The 25,202-nt window shown below is 33.0% G+C and overlaps 3 protein-coding genes and 1 pseudogene across 14 annotated transcripts; 2 read left to right on the top strand and 2 right to left on the bottom strand.

Moving 5' to 3' along the window:
* Positions 1-2,480: 2,480 nt before the first annotated feature.
* LOC149054346 (uncharacterized) lies at positions 2,481-3,408 on the top strand (annotated as a pseudogene).
* A 396-nt stretch (positions 3,409-3,804) lies between these two features.
* LOC149054345 (uncharacterized) lies at positions 3,805-4,602 on the bottom strand. Its single transcript, XM_089230282.1, has one exon. The coding sequence runs from the start codon at positions 4,600-4,602 to the stop codon at positions 3,805-3,807; it is 798 nt and encodes a 265-aa protein (XP_089086408.1).
* Positions 4,603-14,881: 10,279 nt separating this feature from the next.
* LOC149054344 (scaffold protein ILK-like) lies at positions 14,882-19,037 on the bottom strand. 6 transcript variants are annotated; one of them, XR_016192277.1, is made up of 11 exons: positions 18,780-19,037; positions 18,525-18,690; positions 18,238-18,430; positions 18,074-18,154; positions 17,605-17,800; positions 17,289-17,532; positions 17,124-17,223; positions 16,486-16,616; positions 16,171-16,427; positions 15,737-15,861; positions 14,882-15,651 (listed from the first exon to the last, which is right to left on the bottom strand). XR_016192277.1 is itself a non-coding variant. In XM_089230297.1 (9 exons), the coding sequence occupies exons 1-9, from the start codon at positions 18,866-18,868 to the stop codon at positions 16,281-16,283; spliced, it is 1,347 nt and encodes a 448-aa protein (XP_089086423.1). In that variant the 5' UTR covers positions 18,869-19,037; the 3' UTR covers positions 14,882-16,280. The 6 variants fall into 6 exon arrangements, 1 of the variants encoding a protein (XP_089086423.1); XR_016192278.1 differs by having other exon boundaries at positions 15,737-15,837; XR_016192274.1 differs by having other exon boundaries at positions 15,737-16,427.
* Positions 19,038-19,155: 118 nt separating this feature from the next.
* On the top strand, positions 19,156-24,999 carry LOC149054343 (transmembrane protein 19-like). 7 transcript variants are annotated; one of them, XM_089230305.1, is made up of 8 exons: positions 19,156-19,408; positions 20,932-21,103; positions 22,008-22,131; positions 22,371-22,508; positions 22,569-22,718; positions 22,796-22,900; positions 23,464-23,679; positions 24,437-24,575. In XM_089230305.1, exons 2-8 carry the CDS (start codon positions 20,963-20,965, stop codon positions 24,454-24,456), a joined length of 894 nt encoding a protein of 297 aa, XP_089086431.1. In that variant the 5' UTR covers positions 19,156-19,408; positions 20,932-20,962; the 3' UTR covers positions 24,457-24,575. The 7 variants fall into 7 exon arrangements, with proteins under 7 accessions (XP_089086431.1, XP_089086426.1, XP_089086427.1 ...); XM_089230300.1 differs by having other exon boundaries at positions 19,159-19,408; positions 24,457-24,999; XM_089230301.1 differs by lacking the exon at positions 19,156-19,408 and adding an exon at positions 19,427-19,658 and having other exon boundaries at positions 24,457-24,999.
* The last annotated feature ends 203 nt before the right edge of the window (positions 25,000-25,202 follow it).

Raw genomic sequence — 25,202 nt, 5'->3', positions numbered from 1 at the left:
AACCAGTTTTCGACCAAATCTATTTTTTTATATGGCTGTAATTCAAAAACTAACCACTGTAAATACTTGAAATTTTCACCAAATGTTTATGTTAGTGTTATCTATATACAGTTTAATTTTTGACTTTTTTTAAAGTTATTTATAGACCACTGAAATTTTCGATTTTTATGAGAAATTTTTTTTTTGAAGTGTCAATAAAATATTTTTGACCCAATTAAAATACTTGAAAATTTAATACCAAGTTCCTCATAAGTTATTCTTATAGTGATATTATAAGAATACATAGGCACAATTTTTTTGTATTAGCATTTGAAGTTCAAATATTGACAAAAATTCGTCAAAACCATGAATATTTGCAAATTATTTAGTAGTTGAAAATTCATAAAATTGTTTTGTATTTATATCTAAGGTTAAAAAATTCAACGCTAAGTTTTCCATAAGTTTTGCTTCAAACAACTATAGAGAAAATTTGATGCGTCATTATAGGAAAAATGTTTTGAGCGTTTGAGTTTTACATTTTTATGAAATCGCGTAACGATAACGATTTATCCTCAAACCAGGTATTGAGGTTTATGTATATTTATGATAATATAAGGTATTATGAATTATGATAACTACATGCAATGTTTTTGTAAAAATTGATTAAACATGCTTTATGCAAAATGCGTTTAATTTAAAAATAAATATTTGTTTCAAAATGGAATATATGACAATATTTAAATATAATAGGTATATCCTAGACTGACAAATCATCTCCGTTCAGAATCGTTTTTCGTGTACTATTTGAGCAAACAGCAACAGCAAATCTAGTTCCTGGCATCTAATTAACAATATAATAAACAGTAATTTATTAATTGTTAACATTTTATTTTTATATTATTTATATAGGTATCAATTCAGGAACCTTATTACTTAATGTGCAAGTATAATAATTTAATCACATATTTAAAAAACAAGATTGATCCATAAATTACTATAATATAATTCTTTACAGTTTACATTGATATATAAAGTAATTATAGATGTAAGTAATAACTTCAAAGATAGATTATAGATTTATTATTTAAACTTCTGCAGTACATTGTAATTTGTAACAACTAATATTCTAATATTCAATTACTTACTTTAAAGTTCAATTAATTGTTTTATTCTTCTCCGTAATAAGTCGACAAGTAGAAAAGTCACAAGAATCCTATGGTAAATAATGATAGTGTTTTGGCGCATTACTGCATTAGTGGGCAAGCGGCTGGAATGCGGAGGTCTATTCTGACGTCACGATCTTTGAAACCACGTCTCCCAAACAACACAATGCTTCAACCGTATATCTATTATCCGCATAGTTGTATATAGGTTAGGTTAGGTTAGGTTAGGTTCTCGGCTGCACGAGCATGCCATCGGGCGCGTCCCCAGGTTGCGGATAGGGGAAAGTCCTGCAGATATGCAGGCCAGCCGCGAAATAAGCCACACCTTCGGGATGGACGAATAAGCGGTCGCGGATAAGCTCACCATCAGGGCTCACTACCCCTGGTGCTACATCGATCCGCCCCTTACTTTAACTGGTTGGGGTTGGTAGGCCTGGTCCACCTGCTAGCAACAGCAAACGGACCCAGAGGGAAACTGTAAACCAGAGCCGGCCCAGACCTAACACGTTGGGGCCGGCAGGACTGGTCCACCTGCTACCTACAGCGAACGGTCCCAGAAGGTAACTGCAAATCCCCCTACGAGTTTGGGTCAAAACTCCTACGGGTGGCCCGATCGCCCGCTCGGGGCCCTCGTAGATCAAGCAAACAGACCGGAACCAAGTCAACCGTTGCTAGGCTGGCGGCGGTGGTGTCGGCTTAGCCACCAACAAACAAGATGATGAGTTCAACTAACGAAACGCAAGTTACTGCTTCAAGGGAATTGGATGCCCTAGAGCCGGCGGTTGGGAGACGTTGTTCGCCCCAGGTGTCGTCATTGCAACCAAACACCAAAATCTCGGAAGCGGCGAGCCAGGCTTTCGGAGCCAGGCAAGGGACTGGTACCGCAACTGGTGGGGGGAGTGTGAAACAGACTCCCTCCGGTGGTAGACAGGCCACTGACGTTACTGCACGGCCCACAACCAACGTGACTGATAAAATGCAGAAAAAGACGTTCAACATTTTAACACTTGGAGAGGAGGAGCTGTTTAACATGGTGCAGCATTGTGTCACAAACATGGCAACCTTTACGAGCAACACCAGAAATGTCCACAAAGAGCTGAAGGAGACGCTCACTAAAACACTTATGGTAGTGATGCAGCTTAAAAAGGTTAGGGACGCTTAACCCCACAGGCGAGTCGGCTCAGGAGATGCAGGTACGGAGACCGTCGTTCCATGACCCACACCTAAGGAGTGAAAGTCTGTCCACACACAGACAAGGCTGGGTTAGGTGTACCAGAAACCTCAAACACAGGGACTGACACTCCGTGTTGGCCGGAGGCCCCACCTCCACGACAGAAGATGAAGAAGCAATCTGAGCAACGGCAGTCACAGCAGAAGAGACAAGGGAAGCAGCAACAGCAACAACAACCGCAGCAGCCACATCAGCAGCCGCAACAGCAGCAACTACAGCTGCTAGAGCAGCAGCAACATCATCAACCACAGCTGGAGCAATTTTGTTGCTGCGGAGAAGAAACCGCAAGACCGCGGCAGTCACGATTGATCGTCCAGCCGAGGGACTGCAGCCAGTGATCCACTGGCTACAGTGATGAAGAGGATTTCCACTAGCATTAACCTGGACTCCCTAGGGGTTAAAGTAGTCACCACGAGTCGCACCAGAGCTGGCGGCATCCTTCTAGAGGTAGAAGGGCCCGACAAAGCCGACTTCCTAGCTGAGAAGATCAGGGCAATTGCCGGTGATGCGGTTAGGGTCAGACTTCCAGTTGTTCAGACTCCCGTCCTGTTACTGGGCATCACAAATTGGGTGGAGAATGAAGAGGTGGTTGAAGACCGCGCTGGAATACACGGCATCTTAGCCGAAGATGTAAAAATATGGAGAAACGCTGGCGGTCGAGCCGAACGCGTGGCTAGACTGAGCCTGCCTCTTGCAGACGCCATTTCGTTGGCAGAGTGTAAGTCAGTCGTCGTAGGATGGACTAAGTGCAGGGTTAAGCTGCTGGAAAAGAGCCACCCCACCTGTTGTCGCTGCCTACAGAAAGGCCATCTTGCCGCGGAATGCAGTAACGAGCCCAAGGCCCAACGATGCCACAGATGCCAAGGAGATGATCATCTCGCAAGGGACTGTGTACAACCCGCACAATCCAAGAAGCAGCAGGAGAAACTCACCCAGGCCCGTCTCAACGGCAGCAACAGCGGCCCGTCATTTCCACTCAAGGAATTGGGAATCCACCGGGAGCGTAAAGTACTCCTTATTCCAGCGTTGCCATAGTGTTTGAGTTAGCTGAGTTACTCGCTGCCAACGTTTTAAGCGATTGTCCGGTACGCCAGTTAAATCTGGTTAGGGTGAAGAACATGTTTGCTCTTTAATTAAAAAGTGAGCAGGTGTTAATGGTGTAGTATTAGTAGGATCAGAGGAACAGGGAGTTAAGATGTCGCTGTGTTATGTCCACATGCCTGGCATTTTTTATGCGACCGCCAACTCGTATAATTTCGCCTTCCAAAAAGGGTGTAAATTATGTAATTTACTTTTTACCGTTAAAGTACCATTTTCATTTAAATCCTTTATTTCACTGGACCAATAGGACGCTTGAGTTATTTTAAATATAATTACTTCAGCTTCTTTTAATTCATCGGATAATATTGGACCGACCACCTTCATTTTTTTTTATTCGAAATTTTCGTTTATAAAACGCAAACAATGACAAAAAATACGTAATAATCTTTTCCACGATGAATACTTGCTTAATATTTTTTCGTTTACTACCGGTTGTGCTAAAAATGCAGCAGTTTTCTGTGTACCCTTCTCTTCCGGTATTTCGGTATATCTTAACTCGCAAACCGTCTTTGGCCAATTTTTATGATCGTTGGTTAAACAGCTTGGTCCGTGCCACCATATCGAGCTATTTATAATTTCTTTTGCACTACATCCTCGCGAAATAATATCCGCGGGATTGTCCTTAGTTCCAATATGGTGCCATTCATTTATTGAACTGAGGTCGTGAATTTCTCCTACTCTGTGCGCAACAAATATTTGCCAACGCGTAGAGGGTGAAGTTATCCGAGCTATGACGATTGAAGAACCCGACCAAAAATAACGACGTTGTATTTTTATACCTAATTTCGGTATTACTTTGTTGTACAGCTTTACTAAAATTACGGCCGCGCATAGTTCCAATCGCGGAAGCGATATAACTTTTAAAGGCGAAACTTTAGATTTTGCACACAATAAATGCGACGTGCAAACGCCACTATTATTTGTCGTGCGTACGTATATACGTGCACCATAAGCGGCTAAACTGGCGTCAGCAAAACCATGAACCTCTATATTACAATTATCTTCCGTACATATAAAACGTTGTATATTCAACTCACGCAAGTTTGCTAACTCATGTAAATATTTTGTCCACTCCTCGTGCATTTTCGCTGGTACCGGCTTATCCCAATCAATTTTTAATCTCCACATTTCTTACATTAAAATGTTTGCCTTTATTATTATCGGCCCCACTACACCTAGTGGGTCGAATCATTATGAGGCTATTTGCAACAATATGTTTCTTTTTGTTGTTGATTTATCTGTATTTGTGTCCTGCACTTTATATTTAAATATGTCCTTACTAGGATGCGACAGGACCCCGAGAATTTTCGCCATATACATAGCATCATTATTTCCTTGGTTTAAATTTTGCAATAACCCCGAATCATTTGCAGCCCATTTTCGTAAGTTAAAACCACCCGATTGTAGTACTGTTCGCAAGTCATTACGCAATTGTACGGCCATCTCCTTCGTATTTGCTCCACCTAGATAATCATCCATATAAAAATCATTTTTTATAGCAGTACACGCTTCTGGAAAATTACTATACTCATCTTCGGCCAATTTATACAAGCACACGTCCTCAGGACGTTAGACACGACTATGGGATAAGAATTCCAAGAAACGATACCCAAATTAGGAATATACTGTCATAATAATAGATACAGTATTATCAAGCATGCAGCTGTACGGGATGTGTACTGATCTCATATGTGGGCGGGTGGCATTTCCGTCAGTTTAGATGATTATACCACATCCGTGAGAACAGCGACAAGAGCAAGTAGACTATGGTGAGTAGAGGGTAGCACTATATAAGGGACCCCGAAACGACCTGTATTCAGACGCGACTTGACCAGACTAGCCAGAGCACCTTATATCGTCTATACGCAGGTTATTAGGTACCATTGCCATATAAATATCGTGGAAAGCTGACCATTCCTCATACGCACCCGAAAATTTTGGTATATCTATCGGTGATAATTTCATTTCCACGGTTGCGCCGCTGCAACAAGAATTAGCACTACAATTAATTGCGTGTGCTGTATTATGGCCTATAGAAGCTGATTTTTTTAACACCATTACCATTTTTTGTGCTTACACGCTGCAGTATATTCTCGCCTAGCGCCATAGTACTAAAATATAGCTCTTTGAATTCTATGCGGTAATCATCCGTTTCTCGTCCTCAAAAGACTCTATTTCCGATTGCACCCGATCAAATTCTAGCCATAATTGATCGATCTTTTTACTTCTACATTTAACTTCTTATGGGTCCACTGCTCCACTCCTTCTTTATTTAGATATATATTTAACTTAATTAATTGCCCCTTTAATTTTCCTCTGCGGGCTTTTAGTGACACTAAATCTTGCAGAGGTACGCGTTTTTGAGTGTGTGTATTTGTCATTGTGTATGTGACAGCTTGATGCCTAAATTGGACGGGATCGCCGATCAAGATAGACAGCTGTGTGTTTGTGAGTAACTATGTGTTTATGTGGTAACGTACCTATGCCAAAAACCAATTAATTTATTATCTATAGGTACTGACTACTGAGCTATATTATCTACGACCAATTCCCCTTTGATTTAAATACCTGGGAGAAAACCCGTTAATAGGATTTATTTATAGAAAATAAATAAGTAATTTAGAACTGATACTACTTACCACCTTGAAACCTCACGTCCTCACCATCTTCATGCTTGATTTTTTTTCTTTTTCGCCCTACTTTTAAATATATAATATTCGCTGCACATACACGACCATTTATCACTCGCACATAATTTTTTTTTTTCCGGAATGCTATAACTAATAATTACTAATCAAAAAAATTACTCTTTTACTTTATTATGAGTTATGCTAATTGCAATCCGGTTTCGATGGACCAATGTTTCAGTCGGTTTTCTAGTGGACTGTATGTATAGGTATAAAATTTGTATTAATCTATTGAGAATTAAAACAGATTTTATTTTACTGCATAATTTAATTTATTAAGCGGCGACGGACACTGTGACACGTATGTACATCGATACATGGTTGATCACACACTAAATTATAATAGAATTGGACATCGATTGAACCGATATCGGTTCGAATCAAATAATATTTAAGATACAGATAAACGTAATAATAATGATATAATTCCATCAATAATATAATACACGCGTCACCAACTACGAAACTAACTTCGTGTGCCAAATTCTGTTTTCACTAACGTTTTTTTTCAGCCAAAAAATGACTAAATGTCTAAATCCACCAAAAAAATGGCTAAAAAAAAGGGTGTCCGGCAATGTATAAAAGTTCCATATAAATATACATTTTATATTATTTAGCACAGGACCAGCTGGCCAGTCTGCGCTCCACAAATTGTGAGTTTTCTTATTATTACTATTTATTATTTATTTATTTATTATACAATTTATTTTGTCATGCCAGAAAGGCCGCGTATTATTTTTATATTACAATTTTTCTATATAAGCTTACAGCTCTGATAGCTAACTAATTTATATATTTTACTCTGTTTGGCCATAAGAGCCGTGCATCTATGTAACAGATTTTAATTATTATACTAATTTTGTAACATTACATCATTCACTAAAACAGTCCTTATCAGGACTACACAATATCAACCAATCATAACACGCCATACAAGAAATCACAGTAGTCAGAGCTATTTTACAAAATATAAGTTTCTTCGACTACGGTGATAACCTTACAAATACTGCCATGGATAGAGAAGATCAGCACTAATATAATGAGACCATCCCCATGACTATAACCGAAATACCCAGTTAATAGCACACAAATCCGTACCGACGGGAAACACAAACATCACGGCGGCACACACGATAGTTTACTAGTCGGTACGGCGCACGAGTTATATACCGGTCATTTTCCGACCATAGTCACCTTTTTTCTTCGATCAACATAATTTCTTCTACCGGAACATATCGTCAACCAGTACGAAGAAAAGAAGAGAAGAAGGAACACCGAAGCGATACAACGACCAGCCCGAGTCCGAAGAAACGTCGGCAATAACACCGAACGAACATTCCTCGTACGGACCGTGAGCAACCCATACGGGCATCGCCACACTCTTTCCGTAAGAGTCGACGACACAATCGACGATCCATAAGGAGGAATACCGAGGCGACACGACGACCAGCCGCTATCCGAAGCAACATCGGCGAGAATCCCGAACGAGCATTTCCCATACGCACCGTGAGTAACCCATACGGGCAACGTCTCATCCTTTCCGTACGAGTCGGTCCCGTATCCTGTATGTAACTATAAATATTTATGTGAAAATAAACAGAGAAAGTGATAACATTAACCAGAGCGTTGTCATTCACTTTCAACGAAACAGGTCAGAAGGCTACTGTTTCAATTTTTATATATTGTTGGACCAGACGGGTCACATTATTTACACTTGATAACAGCTTAAATAGCTGGTCAATTTATATTTATTCTGTCTGGCCATAAGGGCCAAACCTTTACTTAGAACTTTAAATGTATTCGATGTTTATTATATTATTATTATTTTATACTATATTATATTATTATTTATTAATACCAGGTATGAAATTAGTTTATTTGACTACGCTGCATACAATTTTATACGCAATCGTGTTGCCAAAAAGGACAACCGTACGCAATCGTGTTTAACCCAAACCAAATTATGCCATTGCGTGTAGGTATCAACAAAGTATGAGTAAGATAATCACACCTATATACAGGTATAGTTCATATAATCTGTGATGATCAGAGCCGTATTTCCCAGTTAACACTATAAGCTAGTGCTTAGGGTGGCTAATAATTTTTAACATTACATTTTTACTATATTTGAATAGAACTAAAATAAATGCAACTAATTACAAAATGTTTTTAGACCAACGGGATTGTGGTAATATTTATATTTTATGTTTTCCAATTTCATAATCGTAGAGTTTATTGCCCTAGCCCTATTATATAGCATTGCTGCATTATTTGTAATTTTTTCGTTATCATGTTGTAAATCTACGACTTATAAAAAAAAACCAGACAAGACAAGTAACATAACATTGGTTAAGGATTGTGAGGTCCACAATGCAATAGTTCGTGGTGAACGTGAGTAAAAATCAATTTCGTGATCTTATGCTGGTAGGGAAGAACTATAGGATATTTTTGTTCCTCAGTTAGATTAGAATTTGAAAGTCGGCCTCCAACTAGGATCAGTCCATTTCGCATAAACGGCGCTAAGCTCTTCAACTTGCTTCTTGGGGAAATGTCTTTATTGGCCTTGTATGCTGATATTTCCTCCGGAAATGCTTCTGCCTGCACTCTAACTAAAATCCAATGTTCGGCTTTTCGCAATTCGGCTAAGGTGATGTACTTGGTTTTAGACACTAAACTCTTCGAACGGAGAAACTCAACAAATCTGCGCAACCAGGCAACGCCCTTTCTAAGCTTGTTCCAATCAGAATAGTGTTGAAAGATCTTATCTAAGCGGCGGCAGCGGTGGTTATCTACATATTATATAATAATTCACGATGCAATTAACAAGAATAAAACAATACAAAAATAACTACTAGGTATGTGCTCTGTGTGTGTGTGTCCAGCTATTACTCAAATACATATTGTTGCGCCGCAACATACATGCATATGTAATATGTTTATTTTCGACTTAACTTATTATATCATGATGTGTATCACCAAACATTAACTTCAGCACATATAATTATATAAGGAACCAATAAGATCCAAGGGACTCTAGGGAGTAACAAAGTATAAATAAAAATTTGGGAAGTCACCCTGCTGAAGAAGTTGTCGAGTGGACCAAAAACAAAATTCACATAGTTAATAATATTTTTGGTACAGATCTATATAATTTTCACTAAAAAATTTATCTTTTAAATTTATCTAGATAAGTCAAATATTTATCTAAAAAAAATACTTAGATAACTTATATTTATTTATCTAGATAAGATAAAAGATAAAATTATTATTATCTGGATAATTTATCTAGATAAGTCCTAACACTGCCAGGGACGGATTGGAATTTTGGACCGGCCCGGGAAAATAACTTTTTAGCGGCCCCATGTTTAGATGGTAAACTAATATGTATATTTCTAGTTATATCAATTCGATACTACTTATTGCAATATTATAAATAATCTAAATTTAAAATAAAAATATTTTTATTGTTCAGACTACAGTTCCATGCCGATTTGCATTGTTAAAATTCGTCGTCGTTACCCGCCGACAACACGAATATGGAATATCAGATTATTTATAGATTTACTGTTCACGGAGCAGTGTTAGGACTTATCTAGATAAATTATCCAGATAATAATTATTTTATCTTTTATCTTATCTAGATAAATAAATATAAGTTATCTAAGTATTTATTTTAGATAAATATTTGACTTATCTAGATAAATTTAAAAGATAATTTTTTTAGTGAAAATTAGATAGATCTGTACCAAAAGTATTATTAACTATGTGAATTTTGTTTTTGGTCCACTCGACAACTTCTTGAGCAGGGTGACTTCCCAAATTTTTATTTATACTTTGTTACTCCCTAGAGTCCCTTGGATCTTATTGGTTCCTTATATAATTATATGTGTTGAAGTTAATGTTTGGTGATACACATCATGATATAATAAGTTAAGTCGAAAATAAACATATTATATAGGCATGTACTTACATGACATTATATATGTTTTTTTAAATTAGTTGTTTTAATTTTAATTTCTATAATTATCTGTTATTTATCTGGATAAAATATTTTTATCTTTTATCTTTTTGTTAGATGAATTAAATTTGTTTATCTTTTATCTGTATCTTAGATAATTTAGTGTTGTTATCTTTATCTTTATCCAGATGATTTTTTTGTTATCTGTTCCTAACACTGTCACGGAGGTTGTTTTATTTTTGATTAGAATTATTGCTATAACTTTAAATTATTATTCAGTTTTTGTTAAATTTATCCTGTTATATTATGCGTTATAGACTTTGGTAATATTTATTATCCATATTTTGGTTATTGACTTATTGCTTTCTAATTTGCAATAATTGATATGAATAAAATTTAAAATCGTATTTATAAAAATCTATAAATTTTAAAATTTAATTTGCGACAGGTTACAGCCAGCTCCATTTCGCCAGCATGTACATTGTACATATGTGAAATTTTGAATTTTTTTATATACATTCTTTTTCGGATATTTTGCGTGATTTTGCGGACAATTAGTTTTTTAGCAAATAAAAAAAAACTGTTTACATGCTGGTGAAATGTTGCGAAAAATAAAAAATCAATTTTTTACTATACCATCATTTTGCGGATAATTTGCGTGATTTTGCGGACTAGGTTTCATTTTTTGCGGACAACTAGTTTTTTAACAAACCATAAAAAACTGTTAAAAAAATTTAAAAAACTACTTATTTCATTTTTTATTTTATAATCATTTTGCGGATAATTTGCGTAATTCTGCGGACTAGGTTTCTTTTTTGCGGACAACTAGTTTTTTAACAAACCATAGAAAACTGTTAAAAAAAATTAAAAAACTACTTATTTCATTTTTTACTATACCATCATTTTGCGGATAATTTGCGTGATTTTGCGGACTAGATTTCGATTTTTGCGGACAATTAGTTTTTTAGCAAATAAAAAAAAACTGCTTACATGCTGGTTAAATGTTGCGAAAAATAAAAAATCAATTTTTTACTAGGTATACCATCATTTTGCGGATAATTTGCGTGATTTTGCAGACTAGGTTTCATTTTTTTCGGACAACTAGTTTTTTAACAAACCATAAAAAACTGTTAAAAAATTTAAAAAACTACTTATTTCATTTTTTATTTTATAATCATTTTGCGGATAATTTGCGTGATTTTTCGGACTAGATTTCGATTTTTGCGGACAATTAGTTTTTTATAAAATAAAAAAAACTGTTAAATAAATTAAAAAATACCTATTTCATTTTTTATTTCAAAATTGTTTTGCGGATAATTTGCGTGATTTCGTTGACGAATCAAATTTACTTAACAAACATTTTAATATACCATATTTAATTTATTTTTATAAAATAACAGCACAATTTCTAATAATCTTTAATAGTTTCTCTAGTGTATAAAAGTATTTGTACACCGCATTTTGTCAACTTTGATATGGGTATTGGTTTCTGTTTAAAATCATCATACCTTTGTGCAACTGCTAAATAATGCCCATTACCAGTTCTTAAACAACTAAAAAGATTGAAAATTTAAAATGTCTATAAATAACTTAAAAAGATTTGAAATATTTTGAAAATTTAATCATGTGTAGAAAATGAAAGTTAACACATTCTGTAACAATTTCATGTTTCTAAGGTAATTTGTTTTAGAGTTACACCAATATCTAAAATTAATTTTTTCAAAAATTGATTTTGCGTAAAAATTCCCATTTTTCTTTAATTATTTTTTGTTATTCTTGGCACTTTGAATTTTGAAATCCCCAATGCCACATTTTTTTAGTATCCTCTAATGTTATGGATAAATTGTTCAATTTTGCAGACTAATTTTTAATTATTGAGGGTTAGAATTTTCGCAAATAAACCATATTTAAAAAACCACTTGCTTCACAAAAACAGAAACCAATACCCATATCAAAGTTGACAAAATGCGGTGTACAAATACTTTTATACACTAGAGAAACTATTAAAGATTATTAGAAATTGTGCTGTTATTTTATAAAAATAAATTAAATATGGTATATTAAAATGTTTGTTAAGTAAATTTGATTCGTCAACGAAATCACGCAAATTATCCGCAAAACAATTTATAAAATAAAAAATGAAATAAGTAGTTTTTTTTAATTTTTTAACAGTTTTTTATGGTTTGTTAAAAAACTAGTCCGAAAAAAATGAAACCTAGTCCGCAAAATCACGCAAATTATCCGCAAAATGATGGTATAGTAAAAAATTGATTTTTTATTTTTCGCAACATTTCACCAGCATGTAAACAGTTTTTTTTTATTTGCTAAAAAACTAATTGTCCGCAAAAATCAAAATCTAGTCCGCAAAATAATGTATATAAAAAAATTCAAAATTTCGCATATGTACATGCTGGCGAAATGGAGCTGTTACAGCCGTTGTTTGGTAGCGCATGCAGCGGCCCTGTCAACTAGTTAGCACGCGGCCCATCAGGAATTTCCCGATTTCCCGATGGCCCAATCCGTCCATGCTTATTACCCACTATTATACGCTCATATTATATAGACATACGTATCGTTTAAATCATTGAAACATAATAATAATAATAATAATGAATAATACTATAACAGTGTTATGGATGCACCATTTTCGATAATTAGCTATACTCTGTTCAAGTTAAGAGTGCCCAAACTCGCGCATGCATACTGAGCAGCCGCAACTGTCAGACCCCCCAGGCGACATCAGACGCTCTGTGATTGGTCGGCATTGTACGACCGCCGCCGTCAACTGTCGGATTCCGGCGGCGCTCCGCCGTGTATACAACTTGTTATAAAAACAAAATATCTTTTCTCCGTCGTGTAACATATTATAATATATTCTAATCCAAATGATATACAAATACATTTACATTTTTTTTTTGAATAATTACAAATTAAAAAAAAAATGTTTTTATTTATTTATTTATTTTATTTATTTTTTTATTTTTTTTGTGATACTACGTTTACTACGTATAATCACGCGATGCGCGCTGGCGTCAGCATACCCCAGCGCTCCCTGTGACCAGTAGCAAAATGCATGCGCGAACAGTACTAGTTTTCGTCGGAGCGACTGGGCACTCTTAACCTGAACAGAGTATATATTCATTCGTGGGGGGGGGGGGTCCATGCCCTACCGGCAGACGAATTATCTTTCTTCTAGCTATGGAATGACCTAACAAGTAAACTGAACCTTGTTAGTTAAAGTAACACACAAGTGGCTCCGGTCTTCAAACTAAAGGAACCTTCCTTCGTCTGCCGGCTACAGTCGTCAAACCTCGAGTTGTTCTGTGGGGCAGTAAATTATAGTGTAGCGCACATGCGTATAAACGTAAAATCGTAAACTTTGGAAGGCTATAACTTCCAAAATAATGGTTTCCGCAAAAAAATTCAAACAATTCCTAAACCAGTATGAAAAACATAGTTTTTTTAAAAAAATTTGAAATTCGTGAGGGGCGTGGTAAAGTGCATTTTAGCCTTAACTTATCCTACACCTACTTCTGATTTATTCACACTTCTCTCTCATCACCCCTACGACTATAACTACCCCAAATTGTTAACACAACTCGCCTCGTTCTTCTTTACCCAAGATTTCTTCGAAAATTCCATTCAATATTAAACTTATTTTATTATCCAAGCAAAAAAAAAACATTATTTTATATTTTCTTCAACCACACAGATTTTAATATTATTTAATTTTTAGTGCAGAGTGCATTTTGGCATCTATCTAACTACAACAAATTATACGTCTGCAGTAGAGGTGTAATACAATTTAAGTCGTATAAATAAGAAAAACGGATGCTAGATCATGAGTCGTCAACTTTTTTCGTGTCAAGAGCTAAAAAAAACAAACATAAATTTTTCATGGGTCACAATATTTGAGTGTACCTATACGTTATTTTAATTTAATCGAAAATGTGTGATTATAGTTTCATACTGAATTTAGTTCATAGATGTTGGGTATAGGTAACTATTATTTAAAAAAGATACCCACAAATAAGGGTATTAATCCATCGTTTCCAATCCATGCCATTCTAGCTCGCAGTTTTTAACATAATATCCGTCTTTATACGAACTACCTATATAAGTTTTATTTTCGGGCACTATAAAATCGCTAGGACAGTCACATACCGCAAGGCCCTGCCCTACACCGTCATCTTTTTGTACGAAGACATTTTTTAAGTCGCGGCAGTCGGTTAACTAAAGTAAGGAAAATCGTATCCCTCGTCTCTTACATTATAGAATGTACCTTTACCTATAGAGCAGTAAGCAATTCACATTAAATAGATAAGTATATAGATAACGCTTACAGCGCTGAATAATTATGTACCACACTATTAGTAGAAATTCGAAAACATAACGTACGGCTCTGAAATATTGGCTGAGCAGGTTCTCCAGCTGCTCGTTTTCGTTTTTTCTCGTGCTGTGCATTTTAGTTTCGACGGGGTGTCTTTTGCGTAACATAAAATAAATTCTATAGATACTAACTATGTGAAATAGTAAAAATACGTTTTTAACATTTGACGAGACTTCGACAAAAAGCGGATTAGCGTGTTTGATATTTTAAATTTGTAATACGAGTATATTCATGTATGTGCACGCATTAAATATTTAAACACACAATAATTTCAATTATATTATCCCCGAGGGTATTTCGATGGTTCGTATCGAACTGTATAGGAACGGCAACGGAATAATGGGAAAATCGGTTAACAAAATCAACAACATATTTCGATTAGTAATACGTTTTATTATTATTATTTCACAATTATTAGCGGTACTATAATTTATTTTAACAAACTTTATAATAAGGCACGCGATGTGTTTACCATCGTGAAATAATATCAATTTGTGCAGAACAGCATAACTGCATAAGGCATAACATTAACAATAATTGACAAAAACTGCCGTTGCCTATATAAAATAATATATTATGTATATTTAACAAAAATATTAATTTTTAAAATATATGTTTAAATCTAATATAAATTATTGAGTTTGTCAAAACTAAAATTAATCATAATAAGTTATATAAAAACAAGTTAAGTACATAAAATGTAAGCTCATATTAATTCCTAATTACACCAACTGTATACTGTAACCAATCAATATCATATGAATAATTTTTCTCCCCATAAGTAACTTAGTATTGAACAAACAAAATGTTTTGTGTGGATTTAATGAAAATATTTCATTTCCACTCAACTTTAGAATTTGTAGTAGGTTACTTTGACTTGAAACATTATAATAAACTTTTGATTTAATATTGTCTAATACAGCTATAGTCATTAGAATGTTGGATATACATGATATTATTATAACCACTTAATAAGAAAATATACCTTGAAGCAAAAATCAATTTAAGTTTTGATATTACTTACTGCATCTATAATAGACAACTATAACAGAAACTTATTATATCTAGAGAGAGTGTATGTTACATTTATTTAAATTGTACCAGTAAAATATCAATAAGAGAAAAAAATTACTTGTTCAACTCTGAAACAGAAATACAGTGTTGTAACTAGGGTTTGTTTATTAAAAATATGAAATATTTAATAATTAATTACTAATTAGTAATTACCTAGTGTTAATAAATAGTCAACATTAAAGTCTTTATTAGTTTGCATAGTACAGGAAGCTCACGCTGGAATATTAAAGTAGTCCAAAGTATTGAATATTTCACTGTAAAATTCTAACATTCATTATCTACATTTTTGAAAAAAATAGAACATTAATATTTGATTTCAACTTTGTTGTTTAAAAAGTAATTATTATAAAAATAGAATAATGAACGTTCTAACAAAATTAAAATACAATGAAAATTCTCTATAACGAATCTGAAGGGACCATGTGATTTCTTTCGATATTGAGAGTTTTCGTAATAGAGAGTAATTATTAATAGGTTTAAAATCAAACCAGCCGTTATAAGTTAACTTAATAGTATTTACGTAATATAGAGTTTTTCGTTATAAAGAGTTTTCACTATATGTGTATTTTATAAATATAAATAATCACTTGAGATACACTGGTTTTGAAATAGATACTTTTGTGAATAAGTTAGTGCCCTATTTTGTTAAGATTTCTTCTTCCACTATAGCACTGAAGAATTTTGTTACTTTTTATTATTATCTTTTCATTTTATCCAAAATTGGAAGCACCATGTCAAAAGTTGGCCTCTTGCCTGGATCCTCATTCATACATATTTTAATAAGTTTGGTGAGATGTGGCGAAATATCAGATGGAATAGACACTCTTAAACCCTCCAAAGCCACCTAAAAATAAAACTGATATAGTTAAGTATTTTTAATACAGAAATATTAAAAATCATACCTTCATCCCTATTTCCATTGGCGATAAGTGAGAAAATGGAATTTCTCGAGTAGCTAATTCCCATAGAAGAATAGAAAAACTCCACATGTCGCATGCTTCTGAATTAGTATCAATTCGTTTTTTGTGTAAAGCTAGAAATAACAAGAAATACAACTTAACAATTTTTATATACAGTAAAACTTCCGTTAACGGTCACCTCTATAGGACGGTCACCTCTATGTAACGGTCAATTTGTTTGGTCCCGTCGAGTGTTATAGGAAAAATACATTAATACTTCTAAATAGCGGGCACTCTTATTAACGGTCAACATTTAAAAGTATATCAAATGGAAAATTATTATTTTTAATTAGATTTTTAATACCCATATTCATATGGGTTATTTTAATATTGGTGTTTTATTTTTAAAATTTGTATGACCTCTATATAGCGGTCACCTGGAACTGGAAGGTTTTGAACTTCTGTTAACGGTCACCTCTGTAGGACAGGCACCTCTAAATAGCGGTCATTATTTACAGTCCCTTCAGTGACCGCTATATGGAAGTTCTACTGTACTTGTATAACAATGTCATTATATTTAGGATACTTTAAATGTCACAAATATCTAATGGAAGAAAATTATATTAAATCCAAATATTTACCCTCAGGAGACATCCATCCGGGATAATATACCCTTGCCTTTTCTTGGAATGAAAATTTAGCATCTGCCATATTTATCCTGGCTGTAAGGTCCTCGTCAATCTATGGATTAATAATAATAAGCACACATGAATTTAATTAAACAAAAATCTTAAAATTAAATATACCATTATATGATGACTATTAAGATGAAATTGTGGTATACTCCTTTCTAAACTATGCAAAAACGCCATAGCCCTAGAAACATCTACTGCGAGTCTAAGTGCTAAGGCTGTGTCCACTGTAACTCTCGCTCCTTCATGCAATAAAGTATGGAGCGAGCCCCAAGGCATATACTGACTAATAACCACCAAATTAGGAGGGGAGTTACAACATCCAATCACTGGCAACACATTTGGGTGTGAGAATATTCTACAAACAAAAGGAAAATTAATTTATTAAAATAATTGTATGAAAATAAACAATCAATTTGAAAATTATTACCTCAGTTTTGGGAATTCTTCATTAAAATCTCTGGAAATTCGAGGAGTACATTGTCGAACGGCCAACACTTTGGCAACAATGTCATTCTTCTGCCAATGACCACGCCATGTTTCTCCACTGGGTGAAGTAGCCATTTTTGTGTGCAAGTAAAGATCACTCAAGTTTATTCCTTTATGTCGTGATAATGTAGCATCTCCTAAACAATTTATAAAATAATTGAATATAAATTTAATAAATTATTCATGTAAATTTACAATGATAATATAAAATAAATAAAACTTTGAATACATCAAAAGTAACAGATGATTACCGAATAAGTTTTGTAATAAAGATCTATACTATATGTATTAGAAATATCATCAGCAAAATAAATATGGGTAAACTAAGTTCAACACATAACTTATTTTAAATTTATAACAGTAAATAAATATGTTGTACTTAAAAATATTGTGATAATAAATTAACTTACTGCTTCTCGTTTTCAAACCTAACCAACTTTGATCCTTGAAATTGATTTTAGTAAGATCTTGTCCAGATTGCAAGGCTAAATCTGTAATCAATTTGTTTTTACTTTTTAATGTTATCAGTTATGATAGTTAGAAAAATGCATTTACCAACAATAGTACTCAATACCTTTTAAATGTTTTAAAATTGGTCCTTTTCCCTTGTCTAGCGGAGTGTCTCCGTCTTTATTAGCCAAAGCAGCTAATGCACCATTTTCAATAAGTTCTTCGGCTATTGCTTCATAGCCCCAGAAGCAAGCGTAGTGTAATGGAGTGTTACCGTGTTCGTTTGTGAAATTAATGTCTGCTCGGTTTTTCAACAACTAAAACACGAGGAAACACTACCTTAGCTATTATACTTTATATCAATACCAAACATAGAAACTTGGAGACGCAACAAAATAGTTAGACACACACCAGATGAACGATTTCATGGTGACCATGGGCTGCGGCCAAGTGCAGAGGTGTATCATCGCCTCGATTCGTAGAATTTATGCGGGCGCCCCTCTGCACCAGCATCTCGACGATCTTCAGATGGCCCTCTTTGGCGGCCCAGTGCAACGGACTGAATCCGTGATCGTCCCTAGAAACGTACAGCAAAGAGTAAAAATGTCTGATGATCATCACATTCCGCCCACCTTACCGTGGAGGAATGTTCAACATTTAACTCACCCGTGGTTCATGTCGTGTTCAGTGTCATCGAGCCAAACCCGCACTTGCATGGCGATGCCTTCACGGCACCACTGGAATATGTCTTCCATCGATTATGTGAACGAAACCTCTGGACACGCGGACAGAAATCGCACCAGGAAATTGGCCTAGATCGGTGCGGACGGCCAGGCAGATGCTGGAAATCCTACGCACTGTGACTGTAATAGTAATACTGTAATGCTCATTTACTGCTGCGCTACGCGGACAAACACTCCATATTTGGCAATACCAAAATAAACAGTGTTATCTCGACCAACGGCAGCTGTTTAAAGCGAAGACACTGATAACGAGATGACCGCTTAATAGATAATCAATCAAAATAATAATAAAATATTATGAGTTATGACGTATTTATTTGCTGCTGATTTTTGTGTGCGTTGCTTATAGAGCAGACAGCAGCAGCCCGCTTAGGTTGGCTCAGTTGGCTGTTTTCTCCGTCACCAATAATTCTTAATTCATTATACCCAAAATAACTACAAATATTATAGTGAGATTGTGCGAATACCTATATCCTACAGTCTACATATTTTCTACAAGCAACATTACAATTATTCTCTATTGTGATTACAACGAGCCGCCGCGCCGCTCATGTGCGTTCAAAGTTTAAATTTATTATTACCTATATCGCTTTTGTATTGTAATTAGTAGCAATTTTTAATAATAATTATAATCATGTACGGATCACGACTTGTAAATAATTTTAATTGTGATTTCCAATCTTTATGGTTAACTCGTTTGAGCAACACTTTTTAATTTATATTTAAATTTAATAACCACATTCATTATCCCGTCAATCGTCTGTTAAACACGTCGACTTCGTCCGTTCATTTTGCTGATCAGGTGACTACAACTTACTGCCCGCCCGTAGAAATTGTAATCTTAACAGTTTTAAAGGTTGTGACTTGTGGAAGAGAAGTTTATGTTCTTTAAGCGTTTTAACATGATTCGTTCAAAAACATAAAAAATGTAATGTTTTTATTTTAAATCGTACCTACCTGTTGTCAGTAACATAATAAAATATTATTGGAAACTTTTATTATAATATTTTATACTATATCTACATAACGTCTCATGGTCATTTTTGTTCTATTTGTTTTTTGATTGAACATCATCAATATACTGTTTACTTAGACCAATGTCATTGGGTATTGAGTATAATTAATTACCACAATTAACTTATATTATAAATGTTTAGATTCTGATTGGCTGTCAGATACTTAAAAATTAGCTATTTTTTTTCTTTTGTTTATATATAATCAAATGATTAATAATATAATTATAAATCATAAGAAAAATAAATTTTAACCTTCTATATTTTTACAATGATAATTTTATAAGTCATTTTGTATAATGAGTGTTGACTAATATTGTGAGAATTGCGAAAGGTAATTAGTTGTACTCGAGTACTATAATTTGATATTATTTTTATGCGCGTGTGTTGATTTTTGCATGATATTAGGTCAATTGCTTAAAACAGTTTTTTTAAGACTTTAAAGTTACCTTAAATAAGTTTAAATTGCCACGCAGTGTGTGTAAACAATGCATGCCTCATAGCTAGACAGACTTTTTACAAAAAAAGGTTGGAATGTTCTAGTTCAATTTAAACATAATTAATTAATATAGCTCATATTGTAAAAAATCAATAAGTGAAAAAGTAATTTAAAACTGTAGATTGTACCGATATTCATTATTATTTTTTAATGTTTTGTAATTTAACCATGCATTTTTAACTAACCATTAGCATTTCCTACTACCTTCTCCCAAAATAAAGATAATTATATGGTACTTTATAAGTTCTAACTGTTGTGTGCAATTACATAATTGATATTTGACAATAACAATAATTGTTGATAGATAGCAATTAAACTGTTTCCAAAAGTGGGTTTTTATGTAAAGATAATTAAAAACCAAATAATAATAATACTATAGATATCATTCTATATTATTATTAACTTTATCTTATTGAATAAATTAATTGAACTCAACTATACAATCAACCTACAAACTTAATTTTCATGTTACATAATAATATTGTTGTGAAGCATAGTGTTTTACTGTTGATAATATAATTGTTTCTGAAGTAAATACCTTGGCAAATTGGTCTCTGTTTCAGTGTACAAGAACAATTTTTCTCTTCTGTCAACATGGTCAAAATTAAAAGTGATTCTGAAGAAATGAATGTTTCAAAGCCAACCATATCAGTTGCCTTAACTATGGTTTCTATTCCATTGTCAATGATCTTATGGATTAGCAATATTGTTTTCCGAAAATTTTATGGCGATAATGTAAATGAACTAGATGGTAAATTCATCAACTTAAGCATAACAATTAAACAATCCTAATCAAAGTTCTAGAGATAAGTACTTTATAAAAATTAAAACTTAACACAATAGTTATTTCATGTTTTTTTTTATAAATCTTTTTAAATAAATATTTGGACATGGCTAGGAATTCTTGTTATTTTACTAAATCATTAAATTAATCCTTTTACTGCTACACTATTTATACTCTGCAATCTGTGTACCTATGAATTCATAAAATGAAGTTTTTTTCAAAATATTTGTTTTGAGATCTATGTGATCTAACTAATTAAGTTTAAAGTAATGCTAGCCAGGGTTTCCTAAAGTTATTTGATTACTACCCAATGTTAATATTAAATATAAAAATTTATTTGTATGTCTAAAGCAGTGAGTGGTTTAAATGTTTTGGACATGATTGGACATATGTACAGTGGTGCCGAATTTCTAAAAATATATTATGACATTGTATATCAAAGGGCCTTCATCATCCCCCATATTTATAATTTTAGCTATCACATGCAAATCATAGAATCTACTAATACGTAATGTAATGTATAATTGTTTATTTTTACGTTTAAAGGTATATAATATTCTAGATAAAAAATTTATTGTAACATATGTCATAGATAAATTAGGTGATCGGCGCTACTGCGTCTGTAGCAGTGAAAGGATTAAGATATTTACTGTTTTTAATAGTATCCATGCTCTTTTGAGAACAAGAAAGATGCTGGGCAGTTGACTTGTGCCCATAGGCTCTGTTCTGATGCTTTGCCTTGTGCTTTAGCATCTGACCGCTACCGATGAAAACTGGTCAAGACCCTGTACTGTTCTTATTCTAAATTGAATATAGAACATGAACTATGTCAATTAATTATATTTTATTAAATAGATGTTAATACAATTTTTAGAAGGACTTCCACCTCTTCGATGGTTTATATCCACTTTCATTCCACTATTTATTGCTGTATGGGGTTACACCAAACGTAGTTTAAACCTAAGTGGAGCACTATTAGGTTTGTATTCTTGTAAAGTACTATATTATATAGTTATAAACTAACGATTTTCAACTTGGGGCATTGCCAATACATTTTTTAGTTGGCTATACATAAAATAATTTGTAAGTGTTTAGTATTGTTGCTAAAACATAACGATTATAAACGTTTTAATGCCTTAAAAAGATTGAGAATCGCTGGTCTGCAATTTAAATCTATAAATATAGAACCAACATGAATTTAATTTTGATGTTATTCAGGTGTGATTGTTGGTTTTGTATTGACACTGAGCAGCTATGGATTTCTGGCATGTTTGCTAACATTTTTTGTTACATCTTCCAGAGCTACAAAATTTCGGAGTAAAACTAAAAAACAATTGGAACCTGACTTTAAAGAAGGTTAATACTTTAGTTATTTTAATATTGTTTGTTTTTATTAATACATTTATAAATAAACAGGTGGACAAAGAAACTGGATACAAGTGTTATGTAATGGAGGAATGGCTACTCAACTTGCGCTCTTGTACATTTTAGACGTCGGATGTGGTGAACTACCTGTTGATTTCAAACGTTATTATCGGCCTTCTTGGTTATCCATTGGTATTCTTGGTAAGATTTGATTTTGCTAAAGTTATTGGTTCACATATTGAAAATGTAAGTTGAAATTGTACTTATGTGTAATTTAGGTGCTTTTTCTAGTTGTAACGGTGATACTTGGGCTTCAGAATTAGCAACAGTCTTGGACACAGGCTTGCCCATATTAATAACAACTGGTAAACCTGTTCCCAAAGGTGATTGTTTAGACTTAGTTATTTGGCTAGGCGTTGTTCATTGCCGCACTGATATGCAGAATACACAGCATAAGACAAAATTGCACACAAATTATTAAATAGTGGATATCCCATTACCACTCACAAATTTATTCATATATTTTTCACATGGCAAAAACCATAACTTTGAATTTGGACACTCGTAGAAATTCTTTAAAACTGATTCAGACTTTTTTTGATTTTAAGAAATTATTTTTTCAGTGGCACATATTATAACTGCAAAACTCTTCGATAGCAGATATTAGTATGAACCATTTGGTTTTATTATAGCTCAATAATGTCTGGTCACTAGTACTCAGTTCCAGCCACCTCAAAAGTTTTATTTTATTATTACTTTTTAGTGAGGAATTAAGCAATATATTTTAATAAAACTGAGATACACTATTTATGTGTGTGGCATTGAGTCTTTTTTATGCGGAAATGGAAAGCGCTGATTTTACTATACTATATATTATTTGTATTATTTAATAGTGATAGTATTTGATATAATTAGAGTATTATTAATTGTAAAATCTATGGCCCAGGTACAAATGGTGGTGTGTCAGTAATTGGATTGGTTGTCAGTCTATTGGGTGGCATGGCTGTCGGATTAGCAAATTATGCAATGCTTATCTATACAATCGACACAGACATGTTGGCCAGAAGTCCTGTACAGTGGCCAATAATAGTAGCTGGAGGTTTTGCCGGATTAGTTGGCAGCGTTGTTGATTCAGTATTAGGTGCCACCTTACAATATAGTGGTAATTCTATTTTTTCCTTTTTAAGTTTAATAATTTTTGTTTTGATATTCAGAACATTCAACGAAACATATTTTACTAAAATAGTATTATCCGTTATTTAAGTACATAAATATGTGCTAAAAATTCATAACATGTATTATCAAAAAAAAAAAATAATAATAATAATAAATAATATAATGAAATATAATTAAAAAAAATATTTACCCAACTATCTTATTATCTTAAATAATGAACACGAACATAGATTAAACCCAGAAAATGTAAATACAAACACAAACATGTATTAATAAATCGTTATCTATTGTTTATTGAGGTCATAAATATCAAACACATATCGACCGTCTATTAAATTTAATAATTGGTATTATTTTGTTACTATTTTGTACTTTTGAAAATACTGGAAAATTGAAAAATACAATCATATACAATTAATAATTATTAATAAATAATAAAATATCATAAATGAACAAATTGTCAAAATATGTAGGGAAAAATGGAATTATTAAGAAATTTGTGAACACTTGTACTTATGGCAAAATATGTAAAATAAAATATAGTTAATTTCATTGGAAATCCCTTGAAATTAATTTGTTACTTACCTAAATTAATTTATCAAATCACAGTAAAAATATTTATTTACTTATAAATCAGAGCCCTATATATTATTAATTATTATTAACTATCATTGAAGCGTAGGTAATCGTAATAGTTCTTTAACTAAGAAGTGATATTAATACATATTAAACCAGTGAAGTAGTTTATATCATTTTTATTTAGGTTATAATCGAAAAACAGGAGCAATAGTAGAACACCCTGGTAAAGATGTTGTGCACATATCCGGAAGAAGAATATTGGATAATCACAGTGTCAACTTGATATCGAGTGTTATCATGGGAATTGTAACCCCAAAAATTGCTTACTTAGTTTGGCCATAAACATAAAAAATATGGTCACTTGAGACTTTTATTTAATGTGACTATTTATTCCATTCTAATAGCTAGGTCTAAACTTTTGTTGGATTTGTATTTAGTTTTACTTTCTTTAATGTTGGAGTTAGACTGACTGAAATGTTTTGTTGTAAATATTATATTGCAATTTTTATATACATATACTTTTTTTTTTATATAAACCTTAATTTTTTTTTTATCTGTAAAATGTTTTTTTTGTTTGATTGTTAAGTTATTGTATAATTATTTTTATAATTTATTTAATTTGAATTAATGTAAAACATGGTGAAGACTAACACATACATATCAATCCCTCAAATAAGTTGTTAATTAATTATTTAAAAATTTAAAATATATTCATATTACCTACATATTTGTTTTTGTAATTTTAATGGATTTGCCATATTGTGCACATGTCTATACTTGAAAATACCATTGAAAAAATTAAAAATAGTCAAGTTTGTTGTTGGCTGTTACTAAATAATATGAACTAAGTTCGTTTACACAAACTGTTTTATGTGCTACAGTGATAAGCGGCTTTTTGTAAGTTTTTAATTTATATATCGTACTATAGAA

The sequence above is a fragment of the Diuraphis noxia genome, unplaced genomic scaffold (genome assembly GCF_037042655.1).
Source record: "Diuraphis noxia isolate RWA-SAM2 unplaced genomic scaffold, SU_Dnox_SAM2 contig0007, whole genome shotgun sequence".
Classification (NCBI taxonomy): Eukaryota; Metazoa; Arthropoda; class Insecta; order Hemiptera; family Aphididae; genus Diuraphis; species Diuraphis noxia.
Note: the sequence above shows the minus strand (reverse complement) of the source record. Positions and strands in the feature narration are given on the sequence as shown.

Excerpts from the sequence above, each read along its gene's own strand:
- LOC149054345 (XM_089230282.1), bottom strand. The coding sequence starts at position 4,602 with ATGTGGAGATTAAAAATTGATTGGGATAAGCCGGTACCAGCGAAAATG.
- LOC149054344 (XM_089230297.1), bottom strand. The coding sequence starts at position 18,868 with ATGGAAGACATATTCCAGTGGTGCCGTGAAGGCATCGCCATGCAAGTG. Across the intron at positions 17,801-18,073 it reads AGGTTTGAAAACGAGAAGCA|GAGATGCTACATTATCACGA; the intron begins GTAAGTTAATTT and ends TAAATTGTTTAG. Across the intron at positions 16,428-16,485 it reads CAATGGAAATAGGGATGAAG|GTGGCTTTGGAGGGTTTAAG; the intron begins GTATGATTTTTA and ends TTTTATTTTTAG.
- LOC149054343 (XM_089230300.1), top strand. The coding sequence starts at position 20,963 with ATGGTCAAAATTAAAAGTGATTCTGAAGAAATGAATGTTTCAAAGCCA. Across the intron at positions 21,104-22,007 it reads GAAAATTTTATGGCGATAAT|ATGTTAATACAATTTTTAGA; the intron begins GTAAATGAACTA and ends TTTATTAAATAG. Across the intron at positions 23,680-24,456 it reads TGCCACCTTACAATATAGTG|GTTATAATCGAAAAACAGGA; the intron begins GTAATTCTATTT and ends ATTTTTATTTAG.